The sequence below is a fragment of the Hippoglossus hippoglossus genome, chromosome 11, assembly GCF_009819705.1.
Source record: "Hippoglossus hippoglossus isolate fHipHip1 chromosome 11, fHipHip1.pri, whole genome shotgun sequence".
NCBI classification, from domain to species: domain Eukaryota; kingdom Metazoa; phylum Chordata; class Actinopteri; order Pleuronectiformes; family Pleuronectidae; genus Hippoglossus; species Hippoglossus hippoglossus.
The window spans coordinates 16487085-16510580 of record NC_047161.1 but is presented as its reverse complement, the minus strand read 5'-3'; the positions used below and the strand labels follow the sequence as shown (position 1 = coordinate 16510580).

Sequence of the window (23496 nt, the reverse complement as noted above, 5' to 3'; positions counted from 1 at the left end):
TTGTTTATTTCATGGGGAAACAATTTTTATTAGTTTACAAAAATAGGAAATATTGGACAATCACTGTCCATTAAAGGTCAGTCTGTCAATGCACATGTTTTTCTGGATGTTCTAATGGAGTTTTTTCGAACTTCCACCTCATAATAAATTTCAGCGGCATGTGGTTGAAATACGTATTTCTTGTTGTTTCACATAAGACTAAGTGAGAGGAAGTGGAAAAACAAGAGTAACTCGTGGTAGTAAATTCATATATCAGAATACGCTCATATGTAGAAAGACACAATCACATGAAATTGTGTGGGACAGAGCAGTACAGTTAATTTATTGTAAGACAAATTTAAATTTTATTTTATAAATATACGTACATGCTGCAATAATGGCTGCTATAAAGCTTTACATTTTTTTATATTGCAAAAGAAAACACATAATTTATGAATCCTGCAGGTGGCAGCACAACACCGAGCTGGGATGTTAACTGCAGAAGAAGAAGTACCCAAAGTTATGACCGGAAGTGTTTTTCTGTCTCACGCTGTTGAGGAAACCCGCAGATCACAGACACATTAGCTGCTTCCTCCTGGAGTCTGCAGGTAAACAACTCTCTCAGAATCTGTGGAGGCGGGATATCATTCAGCGACAAGTACGTACACTGTCCATCCATGGTTGCAGATAATTATGTCACGTACGTGTGAGCTAACACAGGCTAACTGCTAGTCGTGCGAGCTATTCCAGCTGCATCTGGCGGCAAGCTAGCGTTAGCATGTGCTAGCTAACATGATGGTAGCGAGGGGAAAACGAAAGCTAGAAGAGGCTGGACTGGATGTAGCTGAACTATGTGATGAGATGTGTGAGACCACATCCAAAACTATTCATGTTTTCGCATGTGCGGGGTGTGTTTTTTTGCAACGAGGAGGAAAACGGACCAACCAGCTAATAAACTAACCCAGTTCAAGGGAGGAGGGCTGTGAGAGAATGTCCTTGAAGTTGGCTTTAATCGTGGCAGTTGAGGATTTCTGTGCAAAGGATCAAACACACACACAGTTACTAGAAGAACCATGGAGAACCTTCAGTTGAATCTCAGTCGGTCTGTGGCTCGTTACACCAAAGTTACACATGACTGTTTGCAGCTTGAGGTTCAAATGCGTTCCAATGTCAGGCTGTCACTTTTCAGCTGACCCTGTAATGAGAATTAAACAATCATTAATCAATACTGATTACAATAATTTCCATCAATAGCAATATAACAAAGGTTCAATACACATCTCACAATAATGAGAAAAGACAGTGTCTAGTATAAATTGAGAGGTGTATCAATATTGAATGTATTTATACAAAAGGAAATAAATGTATGACAGAGATGAAGGGAGCAGTATGTGGATGGTGATAGCAGCTGATGACATTTTTTATCTTGATATAATCTTTGGCCATTTCATCCAGCCCTAGTTATGTTTCATAATTTGCAGGGATTTCAAATGCACTGAAACAGCTACTTCAAGTCCCACTATGTGTGTTTTTGAGAATAACTAGTAACTTGATGTGCCTACTATCACATTTTTTTTAAAAACCTGTTTTCCGCAGTAAACCAGAGATGAAAAAACAAGACAGTGATGAGGCCGCCGTCCAGGGGGTTGAGGATTCTCCACCCACAGCGGGAGGGACGGAGTCACCCGTGGCTGCAAAAGACAGCTCGGACAGCAACAGCCCCAAAGAGTCGGAACCACAGACGCCACAGACAGACACGCCTCCACAAGGTGAAGAGGCTGCAAGTGAAGGTAAAGTTCTTCTTCTTCTCAATATGGGTTGTTGACACAACTTTCTCAGTGTCTCAGAAACACGTAACTGCCTGTCGGTCACTGCTGTGGTCAAATCCAGAAAGGGTATATTGTTGTTATTTTGTAATGGGACACCATCTGTATTGCCTTATTACACATTGAAGACGTCCAACCAATGGACATTTTAATAAGCTGTGTATTAGTGCCAATAATAACCTTTTGGTTAAGATGCTTAGACAAACTTTAAAAAGTCATAATAGTGAAGCTGGTGTGTATTGTTAACGAGGAACAAGTCAAGATTTTTTTTTTTATTTTGGTTTTTTCCCTCCATTGTGTCTAGTTCCAGAAGCAACACTGTCTCGGAGTGACATGGCCGAGCAGCTGAGCCGGCAGCTAGAAGACATCCTCAGTACCTACTGCAGAGATGCCAGCGCTCTACCTAATGGCCAATCACACAGTCCGGAGCTCAACGGTCTGACTGGCGAGAGGGAAGGCGACAAGGCAGAGAAGGGCAAAGTCAATGGAGGTCACAGTGGGGTGGAGAAGGAGCCGAAGAAGACACAGGAGAAGAAGAAAGTGAAGGGTCTGGGTAAGGAAAAGCTCACAGTTTACATTCCGAACTCTTGAGTGTTTGCATACTTTTATGGATTTGTGATACAGCCACACTGTGTAGTTGTGCAGATGTAGACTCTGTCATCTCTGCGTTTGTCTGTGTAGGTAAAGAGATCACCCTCCTGATGCAGACCCTGAACACACTGAGCACACCCGAGGAAAAGCTTACAGGCCTCTGTAAGAAGTATGCGGAACTGGTGAGTGCAGTCTACAAATGGAATTAATACAAAAATAATTGTACTACACTATACTTGAGTTTAAGCTTCTTCTTTTTTTTTTATGGACTAAAAATTGTGTGCAAATCTATAATATTCATCAGCTTGTAAATCCAGTCTATGAGTGTATGACTAAAAATTACTCTTGAGAAATCAGGTTTTCTTTTCATTTAAATCATTGCTTGGGACAATTAATTTAATATTGAATAATCTTTCCAAAAGAACAGATCTTTTGGATACTGTCACTGCAATCATTAAATAGCAAGGTTGTCCATTTCATTACTTTATATTCATGTAATAAATACACGCCGGAAACTGAGAAGCTCTGACCTCTCTGTCCTGCCAGTGTTGCATTTTGCACGATACAAAGAGAAAAAAAATCACTGTTGCACGAGATGTGACAAACAAAAAGTACACACATTTTCTGTGTAAATGCCAAGGCCTGGAATTTCAATGGGCATCATAATGTTGCGCTGGAAAAGGTGCGGTGTCCGCGTGTAGACTGCCAAATGAAAGTGGAGGAAGTTAGCGTGTTCACTCGGATGTCGTGTTTCCATCGCTGCCAATCAAAGCCGGAGCCGATTTAAAAAAATTAAAAAAAAACTGCATCTACTGCAGAGTCATTTTACCTGGGAGTGAATGTGCTACGTAGCACCATTGATGGTTCTACCAGGTCTGTGTGTTCTGTAGGAAGCTTTTTATTGACTTTATTTGTGAATGTAGGTTTGCAAGAGAGACAGTTTGTTTGTAAGTATGTGACGTTAAGACAGAAACAAAACGGCAAAACATAAATATTGGGCTGGATTGATGAGAATTCAAACAGATCAGTATATTTTGACCTTAAAACAGAGAGTCTATGTTCAGAAGATGTCCCATTTAGAAAGGCCAGTTGTTGCTTTGGACCAATGCGTCTGCCAGATGAGTAAATGTAAACACAGGTCTAATGTTAGTTTGACTGTGGATCACTGTATAATGTGTGTTTTGTGTCTGACAGCTGGAAGAGCACCGCAACACCCAGAAACAGATGAGAGTGCTGCAGAAGAAGCAGAACCAGGTGGTCCAGGACAAAGACAACCTGAGGAACGAGCACAGCAAGGCCATCCTGGCTCGCAGCAAACTGGAGAGTCTGTGCAGGGAGCTGCAGAGACACAACCGCACACTGAAGGTACACAATACACACCAGTGTGGTGAATATAGACTCTTAACTTCCGCATTGATTTTGTAAATGACTTCCTGCTGCCACAGTATCTCTGCAGTCCGTCTTTTTTATATTCATCAGTTTGTTTATGTAGACTTTGAAAAGAACACTTGCTGAATCATATTAAATCGTATATTTAAGTTGGTTATACTTAAAACGGAAACAGTTCATGTTAAATTTCAATTCTAATTTGCCTTAGCAATAATGAAAAGCTGTTTTTATCATTGATCACCGTTTTGTGCTTTTTAAATGGAAAAAAATATAATTTCTGGTACAGTTTAGGCACCAAAACCATTTTAAATATATCTATTTAGCATCTGTATTGAAAAAATAACAAAAGCCACCATGTCCTCTTGCTACAACAGGTCAGTATACCATAGTGTCATAAGAGTGCGTCACCCATCTGTGCAACTATTTGTGCATTGATCATCACTTCTGGCTGCATTTCTATTGGTTGATTGGTCACTACCTCTGCAGGAGGAAGGGGTGCAAAGGACGCGCGTGGAGGAGGAGAAAAGGAAGGAAGTGACCTCTCACTTCCAGGTGACGCTGAACGACATCCAGTCTCAGATGGAGCAGCACAACGAAAGAAATGCCAGCCTGCGACAGGAGAACACTGAGCTCGCTGAGAAACTGAAGAAGCTGTATGAACAGTACAAACTGCGGGAGGAGGTGAGTGTGCAGTGTGTGAGCTAGCTTTATTTTCAGCCTGCCTGTTGAATGTGTTCTGACACACATGTGAAGCAGGCATTCTAATCTCTCTCCTTGTGTTACCCTCATCAGCACATAGACAAAGTGGTGAAGCACAAAGACCTGCAGCAGCAGCTGGTGGACGCCAAACTGCACCAGGCTCAGGAGCTGCTGAAGGAGTCAGAGGAGCGCCACGACAGAGAGAAAGACTTTGTAATGATCCACTTCACAGGCGCACATGCATCAACAAAACATACTTACAAGGACCTGTCCTGATTTTATACCCAAATGTAACTGTCGTATCTGGTGCCTCATCCGCAGCTGCTGAAAGAGGCCGTGGAGTCTCAGAGGATGTGTGAGCTGATGAAGCAGCAGGAAGTGCACCTCAAACAGCAGGTTTCCCACAAGTCCTTATTCTTTTATAGCTCCACTGTGATTGACCTCACGTTGAAAGTGTTTGTTTCTTTTATATGAATCCAAGTTGTTTTGTTTTCCAGCTGTCACTGTACACGGAGAAGTTTGAAGAGTTCCAGACAACTTTGTCCAAAAGCAACGAGGTCTTCACCACATTCAAACAGGAGATGGAGAAGGTGAGGTGCCACAGAGACGGGGAGAAGTGAGACGGAAGGATTGTGTTTTTGTTTTGTTTTCCAGAATGTGATGGTCTTGTTTCCTTGGTGTTACAGATGACTAAAAAGATCAAGAAACTGGAGAAGGAGACGGCCATGTATCGCTCCAGGTGGGAGAGCAGCAACAAGGCTCTTGTGGAGATGTCAGAGGAGGTAAGGCAGCTTTGCTTTTATTGCTTTTTACTGCCGCTACTACAGAGCTCTTGTCGCCTGTCTATCCCAAGTTTATTGATATTCAACATTTCACACGTCTAAATTCGACACTGCACCTTCGTGGGTGTCAAGCTGATAAGATGAACGGTTCTATACCACAGACGGACAGAAACGTTGAATTAGTAGATAGATTTCAAGAGAAATAAAATCAGCTTTTCCATCGTGCTGTTAAAATACTTTTCTGCTCCTCTCTTAGTTTGAATATTAGTTGTACAGATATTGATGTGTTTTGCAGAAAGTGTTTTGAGAACTTCCTCAAGTCTGTGAATGTTTTATTGGCTTAATAGATTTGAATGTGACAGGGACTATTATTATAGAAGTTTTGAAAATAGTGTCAGTGCAAATTAATTTATAACAAAAAGCATAAAAATACATATTTTGTGTTTGTCTACAGAAATCTGTGCGGGACCGGGAGTTCGATGCTCTTCAGGGTAAAGTCCAGCGGCTGGAGAAGCTGCGGCGGGCACTCAAAGTCGAACGGAACGACCTCAACAAGAAGGTCCAGAACCTGAGCAGTCAGCAAGAGGGCACGACAGGAACCCCCACCTCTGACCCAGGGACCGACTCCCCTTCTCCACCACCCACAGACTCTCTGCTGGAGCCCAGCGCCTGTCCTGTCCCAGAAACCGCCCCCTGCTCCCACTTATGCCATTGTGATCCAGAACTGGACACACACCCGCGACTGGAGGAGGCGACCGCTCAGCCCGTCAGCACGCAGGAATGAGGCAAAGCTGCTCACACGTCTCCCCTCTCCCCTTCCCTGCAACAAGCCACCAGCCTCCAAGCCGATACTCCTCCGCTGAAAGAAACTGATCAAATCTGGTCCGTGGGCCAGTGATCAGAAACTCGCAGCTTTATGTAATTTAGGCAGAAAATCTGATCAACATTTAAAAGAAGGATTCACACGTTAACTCCCTGTGTCCTGTTCAGGCTTTACAGAGCGATGAGAAGATTGTGCCTCATCTGTCAGCACATTTACATGCACATTATAAATCAGTTACTGTGAATAGCTCGACGAAGATAATAGTATCATTGTAGCAATTTCATGCTTTGCAAAAAGTCGATTTCCCAGTATGAGATTTCTAATGGTTCAATCATTGGTCAGGTTCATTTCCTATCTCTAATCAAGTAAATTGTCTTTCAGTTTGAGAGCAGGACTTTGATAATTTTTGGGACAATTATTGATTTCATATTTAGATTTTGTCTCTCACTCAAAACCCTGCGCTCGCACTCAAACACACTCTGCTTGTGCTTGGATTTCCAGAGCTTCAGCTCTTCTCGTGCTCACGCTGCTTCTGTTTGCAGGTGAAACATCTCAGATTTCTCCTCTGCTCTCAGATTTCTCCTCTGTGCTCAGATTTTTTTGTGCAACTAGTCTGTCAAGAGTCCACATCCAATAGAATGGCAGGTGTTGTGACGACTGATGAAATTGCCCCACCCTCATTTTGGTGACATCAGCAGTTGCTGCCGTTCTCATGATTACAGGGGGGGGAGACAGGGCGGTGTCTATTTGTGTTTTATCGTTGCTAGAAACACTGTTCCTGTAACGGAAACACTTAAAGAATGAAGGTGGTGTTGTTTTTCTTCAAGCACAACAATGCGAGCCGTAAAGGGCAGGAGTGCCTGAGCCCAGTGAAAGGAAACATCTTAGCAACCAAATGTCTCCCCAACAAATTATACATATGATGGATACATATCAGTCATTCAGGAAATGTACTTATTCAGCTCTATAATGCGCGTCCTATTTTCACCTTTGTCTCTAAAGACCACCCTTCACGGGATAGATTATTGGTGTGTGTGTGTAAATGTACTGACTCCTCTGCGTTGTGCTGTTTTACGACACATTCCCCTTTTTTGACTCACATCACACATTGAACTGCTTCACAAGATTAATAACAGTGCTGCTTCGGATGACGCAAGCCTAACAGGTTCACAGCAAGAACAGCCATCAACGGTTAAATGATGCGTGTGTGTCCCTGTGCGTGCGTGTCCATTCACTGTCTCATTTGCATCATGAGTGACAATTTCCTTGAAGCCAACTAGAGTAACTTATAGTAACAAATAATGTCTGTACGGCGCTTAAAACTTTTGAGTTTTCCTTTCTTGCTGGTAAACCATTTTAGGGAACAGTTCTTTTGTGTTTTTTCTGTTTTTGTCACACTGCTCCATTTACGGTGTTTGATTTTTGTGATCTGTATTTATTGTTTCAAGCATAATAAGATATTGAAATGTATGTTATTCTTACAGAGCACCATTTTAAAATAGAAATTGGTTTATTTTCTATTCATTTAGACAAGTTTATAAAAACTGTATTTTATTTTCAATGTTTCATTCCGAACCTCTCCGGGTTCATTTCCCCTCTATTTAGTTTGAGATGTTTTTTCACTCTTAAAGACCTTGTAAACACGACCACTTCAGACTTGTTTAACTCCCGTCTTTATGTCATTGTGGGTGGTTGGGTGGGTTATGTGGCTACGTGGCTAAGATTGTCTCCTCCCAGCCCCGGTAATTGCAGTAGCTTGTTATCAGGTTTTAACCAGTGAATGTTCAAGGACCTCTATGCAATGATTGCCTTTTGGTTTTATTCTATGGCAGTTTGAACTGACGAGCACTTAGCTAAGAATGTATATTCATGATATCCACTGTCCTGCATGGATGTACTGTATAAACAGACAACAGAATCTCACGTTATCTTTGTTTCTAATTTCGAAGCCGGGGAATAAGGAGGAAAGAATTTCTGAATTATAGTTTTCACTCTCAAACTTTTCCAATTTTTCTCGTGTAATATTTAACATGTAGCGTTGATAACAAAGTGATCACTGATAGAATCTGTCATTTCCAATTGAAATAGAAACAACAAACCTGATTTCTTCCATTATCCCATTGGATTATCATTGTATCTCCAGTCCTGTGTTGGAGATGAAGGCTCATTGAACATGTGAAGGAACCAAAGATGCTTCCCTCTTTTTGTCTTTTGCAGTACTTTTATCTGGCTGTGTATATTTTGTTCCTTGTTAAATAAAAGATGTAATAGTGTATAGGACTTGTTGACTCATTTAAAAAAGATCTGTAAACGAAATGTAACCAGCTGAAGTGACTTACTTCTGCTTTTTTTTAAGTCTGAAAAATGCTTATCGCTGCTGGAAGATTTCGTTTGCTCCGACTGAGCTGTGAAAACAACCGAGCTCCTGTGGAAATGGAATTTGTAGTTTATGAAAATAGTCAGGTGTGTAGGAGTAAGTTTGGAGTCACAGAGAAAAATGCTTTAGGAGTTGCAAACTTGTAGATTTTTTTTTTTGTCCTGCAAATACAACACAACAGTTACAACATCTCTAACTCTTCATTACAGCTGCACAAATCCTATGTTACCAATCACAAACTGAGAAACTCCACAGTTGCTGCAGCAATTATGTTGCAAAACACATTCACACCTGTAACAAAGATCGTGAAAGCGTTTGACAAAATGTGAACATCCACAGAACAGTCTGTTAGTGAGAGGAAGAAATCTACACACAATACAAAGTAGAATTAAGAGAAACAGGAGTAAATGGATAAGAAGAGGTGGCCCATTATACAGGGGTTTTCCTTGTCGAAAATTAGGCAGGGGTGGTTCAGAGTCCTCAGCTCTTCTAACATTCATAACTTGTGCTTATGAAAAAAATCCTTAACAGGTGGCAAAGAATTTTCACCTCAATCTTATTTATGGTGACCCTCACTAACTGAATGTCAGATTTCAGAAGATTTTACTGGAGAAAGTTAGAGAAAATGAAAGGGAGAAAAATCAGCAAAACTTTCACTATAGCACTCACACCTTGCTCCTATTAAATATCATTTAAAAAATCCCTTATCACCTCTTAAGGATTTTTTTAAATAATAAAAAAGCACCATGACAGACATTTTATATACAATTCAATTGTTTTAATGACTCATCTTACTCTATTTGACATTTCAGTCCCATTTATTTTGTTATTTTCTATTAAATCTCTTTTGCTGTTACTGTGATGAGCTGATGGTTAAATGTTATTTACTGTACGAACAGTGAATATCTTTCAGAGTGAGTTCAATGACTCCAGCAGGTGGCAGTAAGTGCACCACGGACGCAAGCGGCACCTCAAACAAGAAGTAGAAGAAGAAAGCTACTTCCTTTTCCGCCACAGCTCCGGCGCCTGTAACACGAGTGTTCATCTTTTCTCTCTTTGAGGCGACGCAGAGAACAAACCGGACAGAGTGGCAGCTCACAGCCGGTAACAATGGTTAGTGTGTTTCTTCTTTTAATAAAACCCAGCGAGTTTGATTCTGCCCAGAACTGCGCTCTCTGTCTAACCCGCAGCGTTAGCTTCGGTGTAGCTAGCATGTCTGTCCCGGCTAACGTTAGCTTAGCTTCTGAATGAGTCAACGTTGAGCTGAACGTGAGCTGGTTGGTGTTAGCTGCTCGATGGAGGTGATGCGGAGGGATTCAGTGTCTGTAACTTTTATATAAAAACAAACCAGTGACTGATGCGTCGGTGTGAGTGAGCACAGACGACAGCATCCATGCGTCTTCGTGCGAGCACCTGACCAGATCCAAGCGGCTCCTGCCCCTGTAGTTTACAGCTGTTGTTCTCCGCATCTGTTTCAACGTCCATCCCTCCCCACAGAGACCCATCCTGCTGCAGGGCCACGAGAGGTCCATCACCCAAATCAAGTACAACAGGGAGGGAGACCTGCTGTTCTCAGTAGCTAAAGACACGGTGAGTTGACTGCTCCTTTCAGCAAGAACATCTGCAATTCAAGACCATAATACATATACATATAAGACCGATGTCAAGGACGACAGACACGCTGGAATATCAGAGCCTGAGAATCACTGACACATCCCCATAGTAAATGATGAGGTGAAGTAGCCTAGGACAGAATATTTCTCAGAATGTCAAGTTATCTCTCAAACTACAGGCAGAGACTGTTGGTTTCCTGAGATCGATTCTGACCGGGCGTTTGTAGACTCAGTTATCACTTCCACGCTGATCTTATTTGTATTTTTGTTACCGCTAATAATTGTATAATTGCGAAAGTACTACAACTTGCTGTCAAAACATTTCTTTTAAAAACAAACAAAATTTAACATGCAAATGTATCTTTATCTCAGATCTACCTCAACATATTTCAGACCTAGTACATTACATTTTAATATATTTTATAAAGTCTTTTTTTTAAGGCCTTTAGTTCAAATGATTGAATTTTCGACTTTAACGCCCAGCAGAAACCCTGGTTGATATCAGGTCATGTTCTGTTTCCTGTTGTTATCACGGTGCAAGTGTATTTTGCAACTTATCCACTGCATCTTCTCCAATGTCGCTCTCCACAGGTTACCAACGTGTGGTACTCTGTCAATGGCGAGAGGCTGGGCACCTACAATGGACACACAGGAGCTGTGTGGTGTGTCGACTGTGACTGTATCCTTTTCAACAACTTTACTTTGTTTTATCACAATCATATACAGTATATAATGTTTGAGCTCATATTCCAGTGATGCAGTGTCTCTAGCTCTAATAGCTGCTGTCGTACATGTTTGGTTCCTTAACATGACGTCTCTCAGGGGACACTAAAAACGTTTTGACAGGATCAGCCGACAACAGCTGTCGACTGTGGGACTGCCAGACCGGTAGGTCAAATCTAGCTGCAGACTGTCTCAGCTGAGTTAGATTTCACTTTCTACAGATTTCAACGTTGCAGCTGTAGTTTGAGATCCTGCAACCACTTAACCTGCTGCTCCTCCGTCCCACTGTGCTGCACAGGTAAACAGCTGGCTCTGCTCCAGACCAACTCTGCTGTCAGGACGTGCGGCTTCGACTTCAGCGGCAACATCATCATGTTCTCCACAGACAAGCAGATGGGTTACCAGTGTTTCCTGAACTTCTTCGACCTGAGGGATCCACAGCAGATCGGTACATGTCACACACTGCACTTAAACAGTTCTCACTCAGCAGTGACTTCAATTATTTTACCTTAAATATAGATCAGACCAGCTCTTATTAGCGTTTGTCTTGGGTTACTTTATACATGGATTTTATCAAATTTGTATTAACAAGTCATAATTGCACTGCTATTTGGTGTAAGCTAATATATGGCTATTTTGTAACATTAAGGGAGATTGTTAGATGTTTGTCTGTGAGGAAAATTTAACCAATTTTAAGATATGTTTTTGTAATTAACTGTTATAATCACTCACAATGCTGTTATTTTTTATATTGGGGGGGGGGGGGTATCCAAACTGTTAAACTGATAAAGATTGAGCTTGAAAAGAGCTTTTAAACTATTTGTGAACCATTTCTCTGTGACCTATATTAAAAGACAAATAACCCGTCAGTCAGCTCACTAACTAGGATCCATGACACATGAGATTTCAGTTCTCTAAGTTTCTCGTGTGACCAAACCATCATTTCATTAAGATCTGTGATAGTGAGTCTCCAAAGTGTGATGATTTGACATGGAATGACCCAGTAACACTGCTGGAGAATACATTGATCAGCAGGACCTTCTCAGTGGAATAACAAGCGAATCCCTCCGTCTCTGCAGAGGACAACCAGCCGTACCTGTCGCTACCCTGCAACGATCACAAGATCACCAGTGCAGTGTGGGGGCCTCTGGGAGAGTTCGTCATCGCTGGTCACGAGAACGGAGAGTTCAACCAGTTCAGCGCCAAGGTACTGGTCACATATGGGAATGTAATAAAGTGACTGCAAAAAATCTGAAAGTGGTTATGGACACCAGAGCTATAAATTATTCAGATGGAGAATAAGTACTTAATTTGCCAGAAAATATGTATTAGCATATTTCATTGAGTAAGGATGTAAAGCATATATACATATAAGTGTACAGGCACAGGTAACCAGGAAGTCGGGAGAGAGCCATTTTGAAGCAAAGTTTCCACTAGCATGTCCTGATGCCTGTTATTTGTGCACAGTCTGGAGAGATCCTGAAGAAGGCCAAGGAGCACACCAAACAGATCAATGACATCCAGACATCTGTGGACCTCACGATGTTCGTCAGTGCCTCAAAAGACAACAGCGCCAAGGTAAGAACTGTCAACTCTCCAGGCTTACTAATGCCAATGTAATCACACAGTTCTGTTTGTGGTTTAAAGTTGCATATAATGACCAAATATAATTCCACAAGCAATGTTAGTTATACTTGAAAATTGTCCTGTGTCATTTACCAGCATTTCAGTCATTTTGTGTGAGTTGGACAAGACACTACACCCAGTGTTTATTACAGTGTTTACAACTGCTGGTGGAACAAACCGACTAGTTAATAATAATGACTACCTTTCAAAACAGCTGTTGCAAAGTGCTTTACCATGAGGACAAATAAAAACCAGAAAACAAAACATCAAAGACAAGCAAAATAATTCAACAGCAATTTAAATTAAAGACTGAATGATGAGGGATTAACGAAACATAAGTAATACCATTAAGTAAAAGCCATTTGGCAGCGTTGGACATTTCAACATAAAAACAAAGTCCTCAAAGCGGAGATGCTGTGGGTGTTAAAAATAATGAATTCGCACTACTCTTCTAAAGTCATCCGAGTACCCGAGCCAGATTGCAGCCAGATTTGCCTGCAGTGAGAGAAAGTGAGCGTATGTCTCCACATTTGGGCTTGCTCTGTATTTTAAGCGGCTCGTACTGGATGAAGGGTCCCAACTAACGCCATATGTAGCGCTATTTGACGACAGTCTAAACCACCATTTGCAGTCCAAACTAATGGATTAACACGTGAGGCTACTGGTTCCAGTTTCTTTTTGATTATCTAGATCTAGTATCACCATTTCCTGGTTGAATCTATTACCCTTGCGCTCTGAACTTTGACAAGAGCAAGAAGGGGAACTTGGTGCAACACTGCTAAGCATAAGACTGTTTAACCATTTCAGTGTATCATATTGATGTATTCACTGAGCATTATTGCTGTGCCTGTTCATAGTTAGTTGTTGTTAGTGTATCACCATCACCCTCTGTCTGATATACCACTGAGCATGTGGTGTCTTCTGTTTCCTCTCAGCTCTTTGACTCCGCTACTCTCGACCACATCAAGACGTTCAAGACAGAGAGAAATGTCAACTCTGCTGCCATCTCCCCCATTATGGATCATGTAAGAGAAAACTTTGACAGTACATGTGTCCTACTGCCACAAAAAACTGTCTAGCCCCATTGACCTGTAACACTTGTGTTCGGTGTGTGTGTTTGAATCAGGTGGTGATGGGAGGTGGGCAGGAAGCCATGGAGGTCACCACGACCTCCACCAGGATTGGCAAGTTTGAGGCCAGGTGAGGTCGAGAAAGATAACCTCTCTGCTTTAAACCTAATGTTTAACACCAGATGCTTTTTTATTTCCACTATACTGGGCACAGTTCATTATGACGGATTAGTAGGACCATATTGAAGATTGTGAGATAAAGTTGTAGTATTACAAGAATGAAGTGGTAATATTACGACCATAAAGATGTAATTTAAGGAGAACAAAGTCACAATATCATGAGAATAAAGAAACATTTTTATGGAAATTAGCAGCAAGGAGAAACTGCTAGCTGGAGTTTGAAGGAGTTAAATTCCAGCTAGCAGTTTCTCCTTGCCGCTTATTAGTTGGATCAAAAATATTGAACTGATGTCATTGATTCCTGAGAAACTATGAAACTACTGAGCATCACACAGATGTTGCCACCGCCAGCCTCACAAGTCTGTTTTGTTTTCAGAATAGAAAACAATCTTTCCAAAGTCCTGATACTTATGATAATGTGGTGCTGATAAGCCAAAAGATTAAACATTTTATTGTTCAACTAAAGTATAACTTAAGATGCTACACATTCCTCATCTTAACACAGGCGACAGACTGATCTTCTGATAGTCACCCTCTTACGCAGCCTAAAATTCTGAATTTATTCTTGTATTATGACTTTATTCTTGAAAATTAACAACTTTGCTCTCATAAAATTCTGACTTAATTCTCTCAATAATACAACTTGTTCTCATAAAATTATGACTTTATTCTTGTAATATTAAGACTTCATTTCTCTAAATGTCAAGAATTCCCCCCTTCAAGTGGCCCTAATACTGTTTTGTAGTTTATAGATTTATACCATGCAACAATGTAATTCTTTGTTCACTAATCACATGGTATAATACCAGTGTGATAACATGACTTCTTTCCTATCCCCAGGTTCTTCCACGCTGCCTATGAGGAGGAGTTTGGCAGAGTCAAAGGACATTTCGGCCCCATCAACTGTGTGGCGTTCCACCCCGATGGCAAGAGGTAGGAGACAGATACGCTTCTCAAAGAACACAGGTGTCAAACACAAAGTAGTCTCTGTAATAATGTGTTTGTGCTCCTGTGCTTGTCGTCTACAGTTACAGCAGTGGAGGAGAGGACGGATACGTAAGGATTCATTACTTTGACCCACAGTACTTTGACTTTGAACTGGAGGCATAAGAAGAATCAGGCTCCTCGACTCCACAGCTCCAACCACCGCAACACTCGGCCCAGTCAGGAAGAGGGAGGTCGCCGGTCACAAGAGCTATTTGACTGCTTCTCAGTTAAGAGTGTGGTGTGTTTTTAAAAGGCTGTTTTTTGTAATAACACTTGGAAACTGTCTCGGTGATATCAGAAGCATAAGAGTAAAAACTTTTGTATCCTTGATCTGCAACGTTTAGCGTGACTGGACTTTAAGCCACACCCCCTGATTCCGAACTTTGTTTAATCTGCTTCTACAACCGAGTAGAATTTGACTTATTAACACTGTTGTAAGCCATTCCACCATGAATCACCATAAAAATTACCTATTGAAGTCATGTCTTTGTGATCTGTGGATCTCTTAGTCCTTAAACTATAAACTCCCAATACCAGAACTACCAAGTCCACCCCAAGGTTATCTGTGTGAAGTAGTTTTTGTGTAGTACGCAGATGAAAACATAACATCTCTGGCGGAGGTACTAAATAAAATATTAACAACCTGCTGGAATTGAAAACAAAAAGCAGCGGTAGGGTTTGTGTTGAGGCACGTTCAATCACAAACGTTATGTAGTTTTGTTAGATTCCTGGTTGAATGACATGTTTATGTGCAGCAGTTACGTTCATGGAGTTATGTTTTCTCCCGCTTAGTGGGTGTTTAAAAGGTGACATCCAATCAACAGCTGTGGGTATAAACCCTGCCGTAAACTTTAAGCTATTCTGAGAAACTGCTCAAAGTTTTGGTTTTCAGCAGATGGAAATGTGAAAAGAAAAACATTAAAAAGCTGAAACTTTAAAAGATTTGCTTTGCCTTTGAAACTGGATATGACAGGAAATAAGACCATTTGTCAACAAGTAAATAACTTTTCCATCTATATTTAGTATTCCTGATGCGAATCACGATGCATTTCATCAGTCTATGACAACACATCCGACTCTAGGGAAAGTACACAAACGTCACACCCATTCTTAAATGGTGGCATATGTTGCACCCGGCCATAATGGGTTAAAAGGTGTTGCACTCTATAGATTCTAAAGTTGCCTACAAATGTGGCAGCTACTTGGTGCACATCAAGCTGTTGGAAGCAGCTATTCCAGTTGGCAAAAGCAGACAGAAACACCAAGCGTATTTTAAAGTGTGAAACATTGACCGAGATTTTCTTCGATGCCAAGGATGGCCTTCCCTGCTGCCACAGCTGCAATGTTTGTGTATTCCACACCATCGTTTACATTTAAATGTAACGTTTCAATCCTTTTGTTCAAGCTGAACGCAGCCGACAGTAGTGGTTCATTGCTAAGTGACATCTAAACTACAAATACCTGCTGAAGTATTGAACCATAAAAATACACAACTGGAATAAACTTAGAGTGCACTGTAAATTATATCAAGACGTGACCCATCGGTTTTCTTAATTTTTTATTACAAAGTCATGATAATACACATTTCACAAGGATAGAACTCCAAACAGCCACATGTAGAGCGTTGGAGCAGCTCACTCCACCTTTATAATGGTACAAAATATCTAAAACAGGTCACTCACTCCCCAACACAATGTTCATACCCATTCACACACAAACAATTCAGGAGGAGAAACACTGAAAAACACTGTCTTCATAAGACGGGATGAAGGGACAGACGTTAAAAGTAAAAAAAATAATAAAATTAACACTGAGCATAGAACAGGGACTGACTGGGTAAAAGGGAGAGTATTATGTACACAGTAAAAGGCGACATCATTCTAAACATGCATTCACTGATAAATAAACACAGCAAAGCCAGACTTTCAGTTTGGTGAATGCTGGTTATTCTAACAGTACCATAAATAGACATTTTTGCATGTGAGCACTAGACTTATAAATCATCTACGTCTCTGCAGGTAACTTTTCATGGGCCCCACATATATGTTAAATCTGAATTGGCATGAGAGGAAGAGTAACGCTGTAGATCTTCACATTACAGCAGACCTGGTTCACACAATGGCTGGAAAGGATTTATGGCGTTTGTTTTTCACTCCATGGAGCTCCAGGTGGGTGGGGTTAACACTCAGAAGAGAAAAGGGCAACACATGTTTTATCATTCATCAAATACTGTGTAAACGTTCTGGTCAACACCCACACAACTGGTGCTTCACTGAGCTTGGAAACAGGTGTGGCAAAATGTAAACCAGGTCGGCCAATAGTAACACAGGATAAAAGTGGAATACAGGAAGGTCCTGTCATCGTAGGAGGAGAGTGGAGGAATCAGTGGGGCTCGAGGAAAATAGTACGACTGTCATTCTCTTCCGTGCCGGGCTTCAAGTTGTCTTCACCTCCTCCTTTGGTCTGGAACACAAACAATGTTTTTAAGCACCAACATATCTGGCAACAAACTGTCAGCAGGGTAACTTAGATTTTACCAAAACGGCTTTGATCAGGAAACAACTATGATACTGACACTTGACTGTTCCTAGCAGTCAAATGTAATTTCTGTTGCTGAAAAGTACCATCTTCATTTATGTAATTAGATGAGAAGCTTGGTGTTTTATCCTCACAACCTGAAAATGTCACCAGCAATGAGGGTTGGGGCAACGAGACAGGAGCAGAATGGTTTTTGATAGACAAAACCCACCGTGCACAAAAGGTAGCATTATTTTCTGCACTTCAGAAGTGAAAGCAAATATTTTCCTTCTTTTAAAACATCAAATAAGACACAATGAAGATGGTTCTCAAAATTGGTTACTTTGCCAATCTGTTGTACTACTGTACTTTGAATGTGCATCTCTTACCCTGACGTGTCCATCTTCTCTTCCTCCTTCTCCTCCTCTTTCACTTCTGGGAAGCAACAAGACAGATGAATAAAATAATAATCATATTTAATTTAACTCCAAATACAAGGTTGTCTTGGGAACGACAGTTACCTTTCTTTTCCTCTCCTTCCTTCTCTTCCTCCTTCTTTACTCGTTTCGGCTTCTTGTGGTTGGCTGCGTTCCTGCGGCCTCCTCCTTGCCCCTCTGCCTCGTCCTCAGAGTCAGAAAAGTCCTCCTCACATGCTATCCTCTTGTCATGGGCCCGAACTGGAAACAGAACAACAGGCATAGTTCTTTAATATACCTTCAAAAGCGAACACAGACTTAACCAAAGTTCTGCATCTATGGATGTCTCTTACTAGAGACGCGTTTGTCGGGGTCCTCCTCGTCCTCGTCTCCGCTGTCTGGGTGCGGGGCGTCCTCTGGGATCGCCTGCATCTGGACACCGGGGGCGTGAGGCAGCATGCGCAGGTTTTCAAACAGACGCTGCTTGATCTTCTCCAGGTACTCGTTGGTGTTCTGGTTGGTCATGTTGGACGGGCTGATGTGCAGCTTGAAGTCGGGCCCAAAGTACTCAAAGTAATCGTTGTAGGGCAGCTCGTTGGGGATGGAGCAGTCCAGGGCAACAGCCGTTTCATAGGTCCAGCATCGAGCCACGTTACGAATGGTGTAGCCGCCACCGCCCAGCATCAGCAGCGGCAGGTTGAAGCTTTTGATGTACTCAACACATTTGGCGTGGCCTAAAAGAGTCGACACGTACTCATGTTTAATTCCCAGTACGTTTATAAGATATCGCTTTTTGGAGCGTGACATGTGTGTTTATACCTTTGATGGTAAGGTTGAAGCAGCCCAGTCTGTCTCCAGAAAGAGAATCAGCTCCACACTGGAGAACCACAGCACTTGGCTGGTACATCTCCATGACTTTAGCCATGATCTAAAACAGATGCAGAAGAACTCAGAAATGTCCTTTTCAGGCATGAACTCCACAGAATGTCCGCACAATGAGGTCCGGACTTTCTCTGGAGTTTGCCTTTCACTTATGAACAAGATTCTCCGGTGTTCACAACAACAAAAATATCCCCGGAGTGTTCATTCGAGGGGTGGCGCAGCAGGCAGAGGGAGGATGTATATTTACATAGATACTTCATGAAATCAGACTTACTGGTTTAAAGATGGCTTCATAGGACTCATCATCGATGCCGTCTCTAAGTGGGTAGTTTACTGCATAGTACTTTCCCTTCCCAGCTCCAATGTCCTGCACATATCACTGAGTTACTGTCCACATCTGCAGAAGTAACAACTGATTTCTACAAAAAAAGTGAGAACAAACAACTAACCCTCAGGTCTCCGGTGCCAGGGAAGTACTCCCCATACTTGTGGAAGGAGACAGTCATGACTCGGTCGGTGGTGTAGAAGGCCTCCTCCACCCCATCACCGTGGTGAATGTCAATGTCGATGTATAACACTCTCTGATGGTACCTACACAGTACAGACAATTCTGTTAATGACATCCTAAGAGACTCAAGTTCTGGGACAGATAAATAACTGCATTCAGAACTTGCACCAGCCGAGAAAGAAGAAAAAGTCAAAGGCAGCAGTCTGGTGTTTGGCATATAAGAATGATTTGATTGTGTGCGTCACACATAAAGCTCCATGGCAGGTATGGATGTAATCCAGCAAAACTATTATCAATACATGCCAGATTCTGTTTTTGGTCCAAATGAACAAACCCTGTCAGATGGGTGTAGAAACCGAGCAGCAGCGAGGCTCAACTTACTTGAGCAGCTCGAGGATGGCCAGGACGATGTCGTTGACGTAGCAGAAACCAGAAGCCTCAGACTTCTTGGCGTGATGGAGTCCACCTGCCCAGTTAATGGCGATATCTGTCTGCTGCTTGTTCAGCTTCACTGATCCAGCTACAAGAAGGAAGGAACAGAGTCAAAATATGACGTTAATTAAAATGTTGTCAGTCCTTTGTGAAGATGGTGTCACTATTATTATCGTATGCGTGGTTGGGACAACGTACCGACAGAGCCTCCTGTTGACAGCTGGCAAAACTCAAACAGACCATCAAACACTGGACAGTCCTCTCCAACATTGACTGTGAGGAAGAGACCAGGACAGAAAGATTTAACATATGTGGACAGCAACAAGGTTTAAAGATCAAACTGAACACAATACAGTTCCTCATGGCTGTATGCATACGTGGCCCTGCACCATAATTCTGGCACAGCGTCGGAGAACGTGAGCCCTGCAGGAAGAATACCTCAGCATCTGTTGGAGGAAAAGTGGACACTCACATCTCTGCATCTGTTTGCTGTACTCAGACATGTTGTCTGGTCGGATGGACCGCAGGAACTTGATGTAGTCATCGCTGTGGTATTTTGTCATCTCTTCACCACTGGCTTTGTGTGGCCGCTGGAAACAGAAGCAAAAGGTAGTGAGGATGCCTTTTCTCCACTTGTCAGTAATACTTGGCCAGCAGGGGGTCTCGCAAAGACCTGCTGTGTCTGACAAATAGAATAGCTTGCCCACTTTGTAGCGGTCATGTTACAAAAAGAGAAACTCTGTGTGTTGTGTGCACTGCTGTCTGTGTGACTCAACACTTGCAGGAAAACTTAAATACCAAACCATTTTTTGCACAAGCACAAACTCTAAACATGAAAACTATTGCATGAGGCTTTAACACTACAGGGACAGATGTTCTGATGGAATTGTAGCACCTCTGTCAGCAGCATTTTGAATTCAGGAATCTACTAACTGGTGACAAGAATGACGGAAAGCTGGTCATCAATACCCAGGTTGATGACCAGGGGATTTTCATGCTGACATTGTGGAGGGATGGACTGGTCAGTGCGATGAAGAGTTTGGTCGGAAAAGTTCATCTGGAGCTCTACATTCTTTTTTATGCAGCAATCATCACCTTACCGATCAGATAACTTATTGAAATGGGGATTTAAGAAACTTTGATTTACCAGTGAACGCTGGAATTTTTTAATCGGTGCCAACTTAAACACACTCATTAAGGCTTGTGTGATAAAAAGCACCAATGGAGAAATCCTTTGATCTCTTTGAAAGTTATTCATCTCAGGTACGTGGCTAAGCACACCAATCACAATCAAGTTGATGGATTTTTAAAAAACCCTACTTTTGAGAATATGGTGTCATTTCACATGGTTAAGGCTTAAAATGCCACGGTGAAACTTAACGATTGTGTCGAGTGATCCAACTCACATAAATCTCCATTTTCCTGTAGAGTCCATAGTTGAGAAGGAGGTTGTGTGTCATGCGGATCCTGTGGGGTTTCATGGGATGGCCCTGGCCATAGTAGTAGTTCCCCACATCACCTTGGAGAGAAAAAGGGACGCAGACAAGTTTATATAGCAAATAAAACTACAAAATTGTATGGTACATTTTATATCCCTTAAGTTAGAGTGGACTCGATACCAAACTTCATTCAAAAATGTCCTTTGAATATCAATTAAACGTGATGGAAACGAACAAGTCCTGAGTTTGACCTACATCCACATCACGGCTGATGGATTGTTCTGACATGTTCACAGTATGATGCTGTACAAAACCCTGTGGACCTGATATTACACAGTTATAAATACGAGAGTACGATCGATTTGACAGGACTGCTGCTTATTGATCATTCACACGCTTTCTGACCCAGAGGTTTTTCAACATAAAGGGGCAATAATGTGCCCCTTTTCTTAAATAGTATTAAACAAAACCAAAGAGTCACACGTGACATTGCTTCAGTGGATGTGATTATTGTGCACGACGACTTCCCCAATTCTTGGAAGTTGTTAGACAGACTGATGTGATCAGCGCCGGAATTAGCTCGCATACACATTTCACAGTGCAACGCGACGCTTTACAAAATAAAAGGATGGATTCCGGTCAGTGGAGAACGTGGAAGTGAGGGGACCACCGGATGAAACCCTGCGTGCAGCTTCAGGCCATCTGCTAGCGAACATGCTCATGCAGCTAGGGATGCGCTACTTAGCCAATCGAGGAAGCTAACGTTAGCTTGCTACACCGGCTAGCTCAGCCGGGTTGTGCTGCACACTCGGGTTTTTTTTTTAAAAGAGGAAAAAACGCGTTAATTGCCCTGAACGTGCAGGCGCCGCAGAATCCGCTTCGGCCGCGGGAGAGTCTGAGGTGAACAAGCTGGATATTTACCGTCATAGTAATAGCAAACTTTTTTCTTTGTTCCTTGAGACAGCGCCATTTTACACCAATTAGCCCCCCGACTCGCACCCACCGGCTCCGCTGCTGCACCGGGGAGCTCGCGCTGAGCTCCAGTCGACCAATCACAGGCGCTCCCCGCCCGACCGGGAGGCGCCGGTGTGACAGAGCGAGCAGCTCTAAAGGCTGCAGCCCCAACCAGACAGTGAAGTCTAGACTGTGCACATCTGGACCTATATACAGGTATATTGATGTAGAGGTTTTTAAGTATATGATCGACGTTTTTAAGGATATGATATATAAGTATTTAAGTATATGATATAGAGGTATTTAAGGATATGATCGAGGTATTTAAGGACATGATACAGGTATATAAGTATTATGATATAGTGGTATTTAAGGATATGATAGAGGTTTTTAATGAATATGATCGAGGTATTTAAGGATATGATCAAGGTATTTAAGGATATGATAAAGGTTATTTAAGGATATGAGAAAAGTATTTAAGGATATGATGTAGGGGTATTTAAGGACATGATTGAGGTTTTTAAGGATTCGATATAGACGTATGTAAGGATATGATAATGGTATTCAAGGATATGATAAAGGTTATTTAAGGATATGATGAAGGGGTATTTAAGGACATAATTGAGGTATTTAAGGATATGATAATGGTATTCAAGGATATGATACAGGTTATTTAAGAATATGATGAAGGGGTATTTAAGGACATGATCGAGGTATTAAGGATATGATATAGTGGTATTAAGGATATGATATAGAGGTAATTAGGGATATGATAGAGGTATCTAAGGATATGATTGAGGTATTTAATGATATGATTGAGGTATGATATAAAGGAATTTAAGGACATAATATAGACGTATTTAAGGGTATGATCGAGGTATTTATGGATATGATTGAGATATTAAATACCTTGTTAAGGACATGATATAGAAGTATTTAAGGACACAATCAAGGTATTTAATGTGAATGTCATCTTTATTTTTATTGCACATTTAAAACAACTTGGTTGTTATAAAAAAAAACCTGCAGGCATAAAAACTTTCAACTGGAAAAGAAGGCTAAAGAAAAGAGATTTGTTTTAAACAATGATTTGAAGCGTGCGAGAGAGCGGGCAGATCTAATGTGGAGTGGTAAGCTGTTCCACAAGTTTGGGGCGGCTACTGCAAAGGCTCAATCCCCTCTGGTTATGAGCCTCGTTTTAGGCAAATCCAGGAGCAGCTGAGTGGCTGACCTCAGCTCTCTAACTGGAGTGTGAATATGAAGGAGCTCAACTAGGTAAGGCGGTGCCAGTCCATTAAGAGTTTTAAAAGTTAAAAACAACATTTTAGATTCGATCCTGCAACAAACAGGAAGCCAGTGGAGGGACACAGGTGTTATATGTTCCCTCTTTTTCTTCCCTGACAGGAGGCGAGCAGCAGCATTTTGGACGAGCTGCAGGATATAGATCCCCTATATCAGCTATAAGTGTCAACTGAAAGAAGTTATACAACCGAGGAAATCTGCTTTTCAAATTTAAAAACACTGTCAAAATAACATCAAGACTCTTCACAGACGAGTGAATATCAGGGGCTAGAAGGTGGCCACATCCAGCCGTTCAGGGTGTCCAAACACAATGAACTCAGTCTTGTTTCATTTAGTTTGATGAAGTATAAGTTCATCCATGATTTAATGTCCCATACCCTA

At 41.7% G+C, this 23496-nt stretch overlaps 3 protein-coding genes across 6 annotated transcripts; 2 read left to right on the top strand and 1 right to left on the bottom strand.

Annotated features, from left to right (window-relative positions):
- The first annotated feature begins 488 nt into the window (after positions 1-488).
- txlna (taxilin alpha) lies at positions 489-6545 on the top strand. Of its 4 annotated transcripts, none has more exons than XM_034600278.1 (11): positions 489-587; positions 1584-1769; positions 2110-2358; positions 2487-2578; positions 3591-3761; positions 4272-4466; positions 4578-4697; positions 4806-4880; positions 4982-5074; positions 5171-5266; positions 5721-6545. In XM_034600278.1, exons 2-11 carry the CDS (start codon positions 1586-1588, stop codon positions 6048-6050), a joined length of 1605 nt encoding a protein of 534 aa, XP_034456169.1. In that variant the 5' UTR covers positions 489-587; positions 1584-1585; the 3' UTR covers positions 6051-6545. The 4 variants fall into 4 exon arrangements, with proteins under 4 accessions (XP_034456169.1, XP_034456171.1, XP_034456172.1 ...); XM_034600280.1 differs by having other exon boundaries at positions 503-587; positions 1576-1769; XM_034600281.1 differs by having other exon boundaries at positions 505-637.
- A 2874-nt stretch (positions 6546-9419) lies between these two features.
- eif3i (eukaryotic translation initiation factor 3, subunit I) lies at positions 9420-15147 on the top strand. The gene is made up of 11 exons (XM_034599871.1): positions 9420-9579; positions 9964-10056; positions 10671-10758; positions 10902-10967; positions 11101-11250; positions 11882-12009; positions 12270-12380; positions 13364-13453; positions 13555-13628; positions 14519-14611; positions 14707-15147. Exons 1-11 carry the CDS (start codon positions 9577-9579, stop codon positions 14786-14788), a joined length of 978 nt encoding a protein of 325 aa, XP_034455762.1. The 5' UTR covers positions 9420-9576; the 3' UTR covers positions 14789-15147.
- A 1065-nt stretch (positions 15148-16212) lies between these two features.
- hdac1 (histone deacetylase 1) lies at positions 16213-21919 on the bottom strand. The gene is made up of 12 exons (XM_034599869.1): positions 21781-21919; positions 20827-20939; positions 19893-20010; positions 19619-19693; positions 19370-19508; positions 18930-19071; positions 18755-18847; positions 18418-18526; positions 17952-18332; positions 17704-17859; positions 17572-17617; positions 16213-17128 (listed from the first exon to the last, which is right to left on the bottom strand). The coding sequence occupies exons 1-12, from the start codon at positions 21827-21829 to the stop codon at positions 17101-17103; spliced, it is 1449 nt and encodes a 482-aa protein (XP_034455760.1). The 5' UTR covers positions 21830-21919; the 3' UTR covers positions 16213-17100.
- Positions 21920-23496: the final 1577 nt, after the last annotated feature.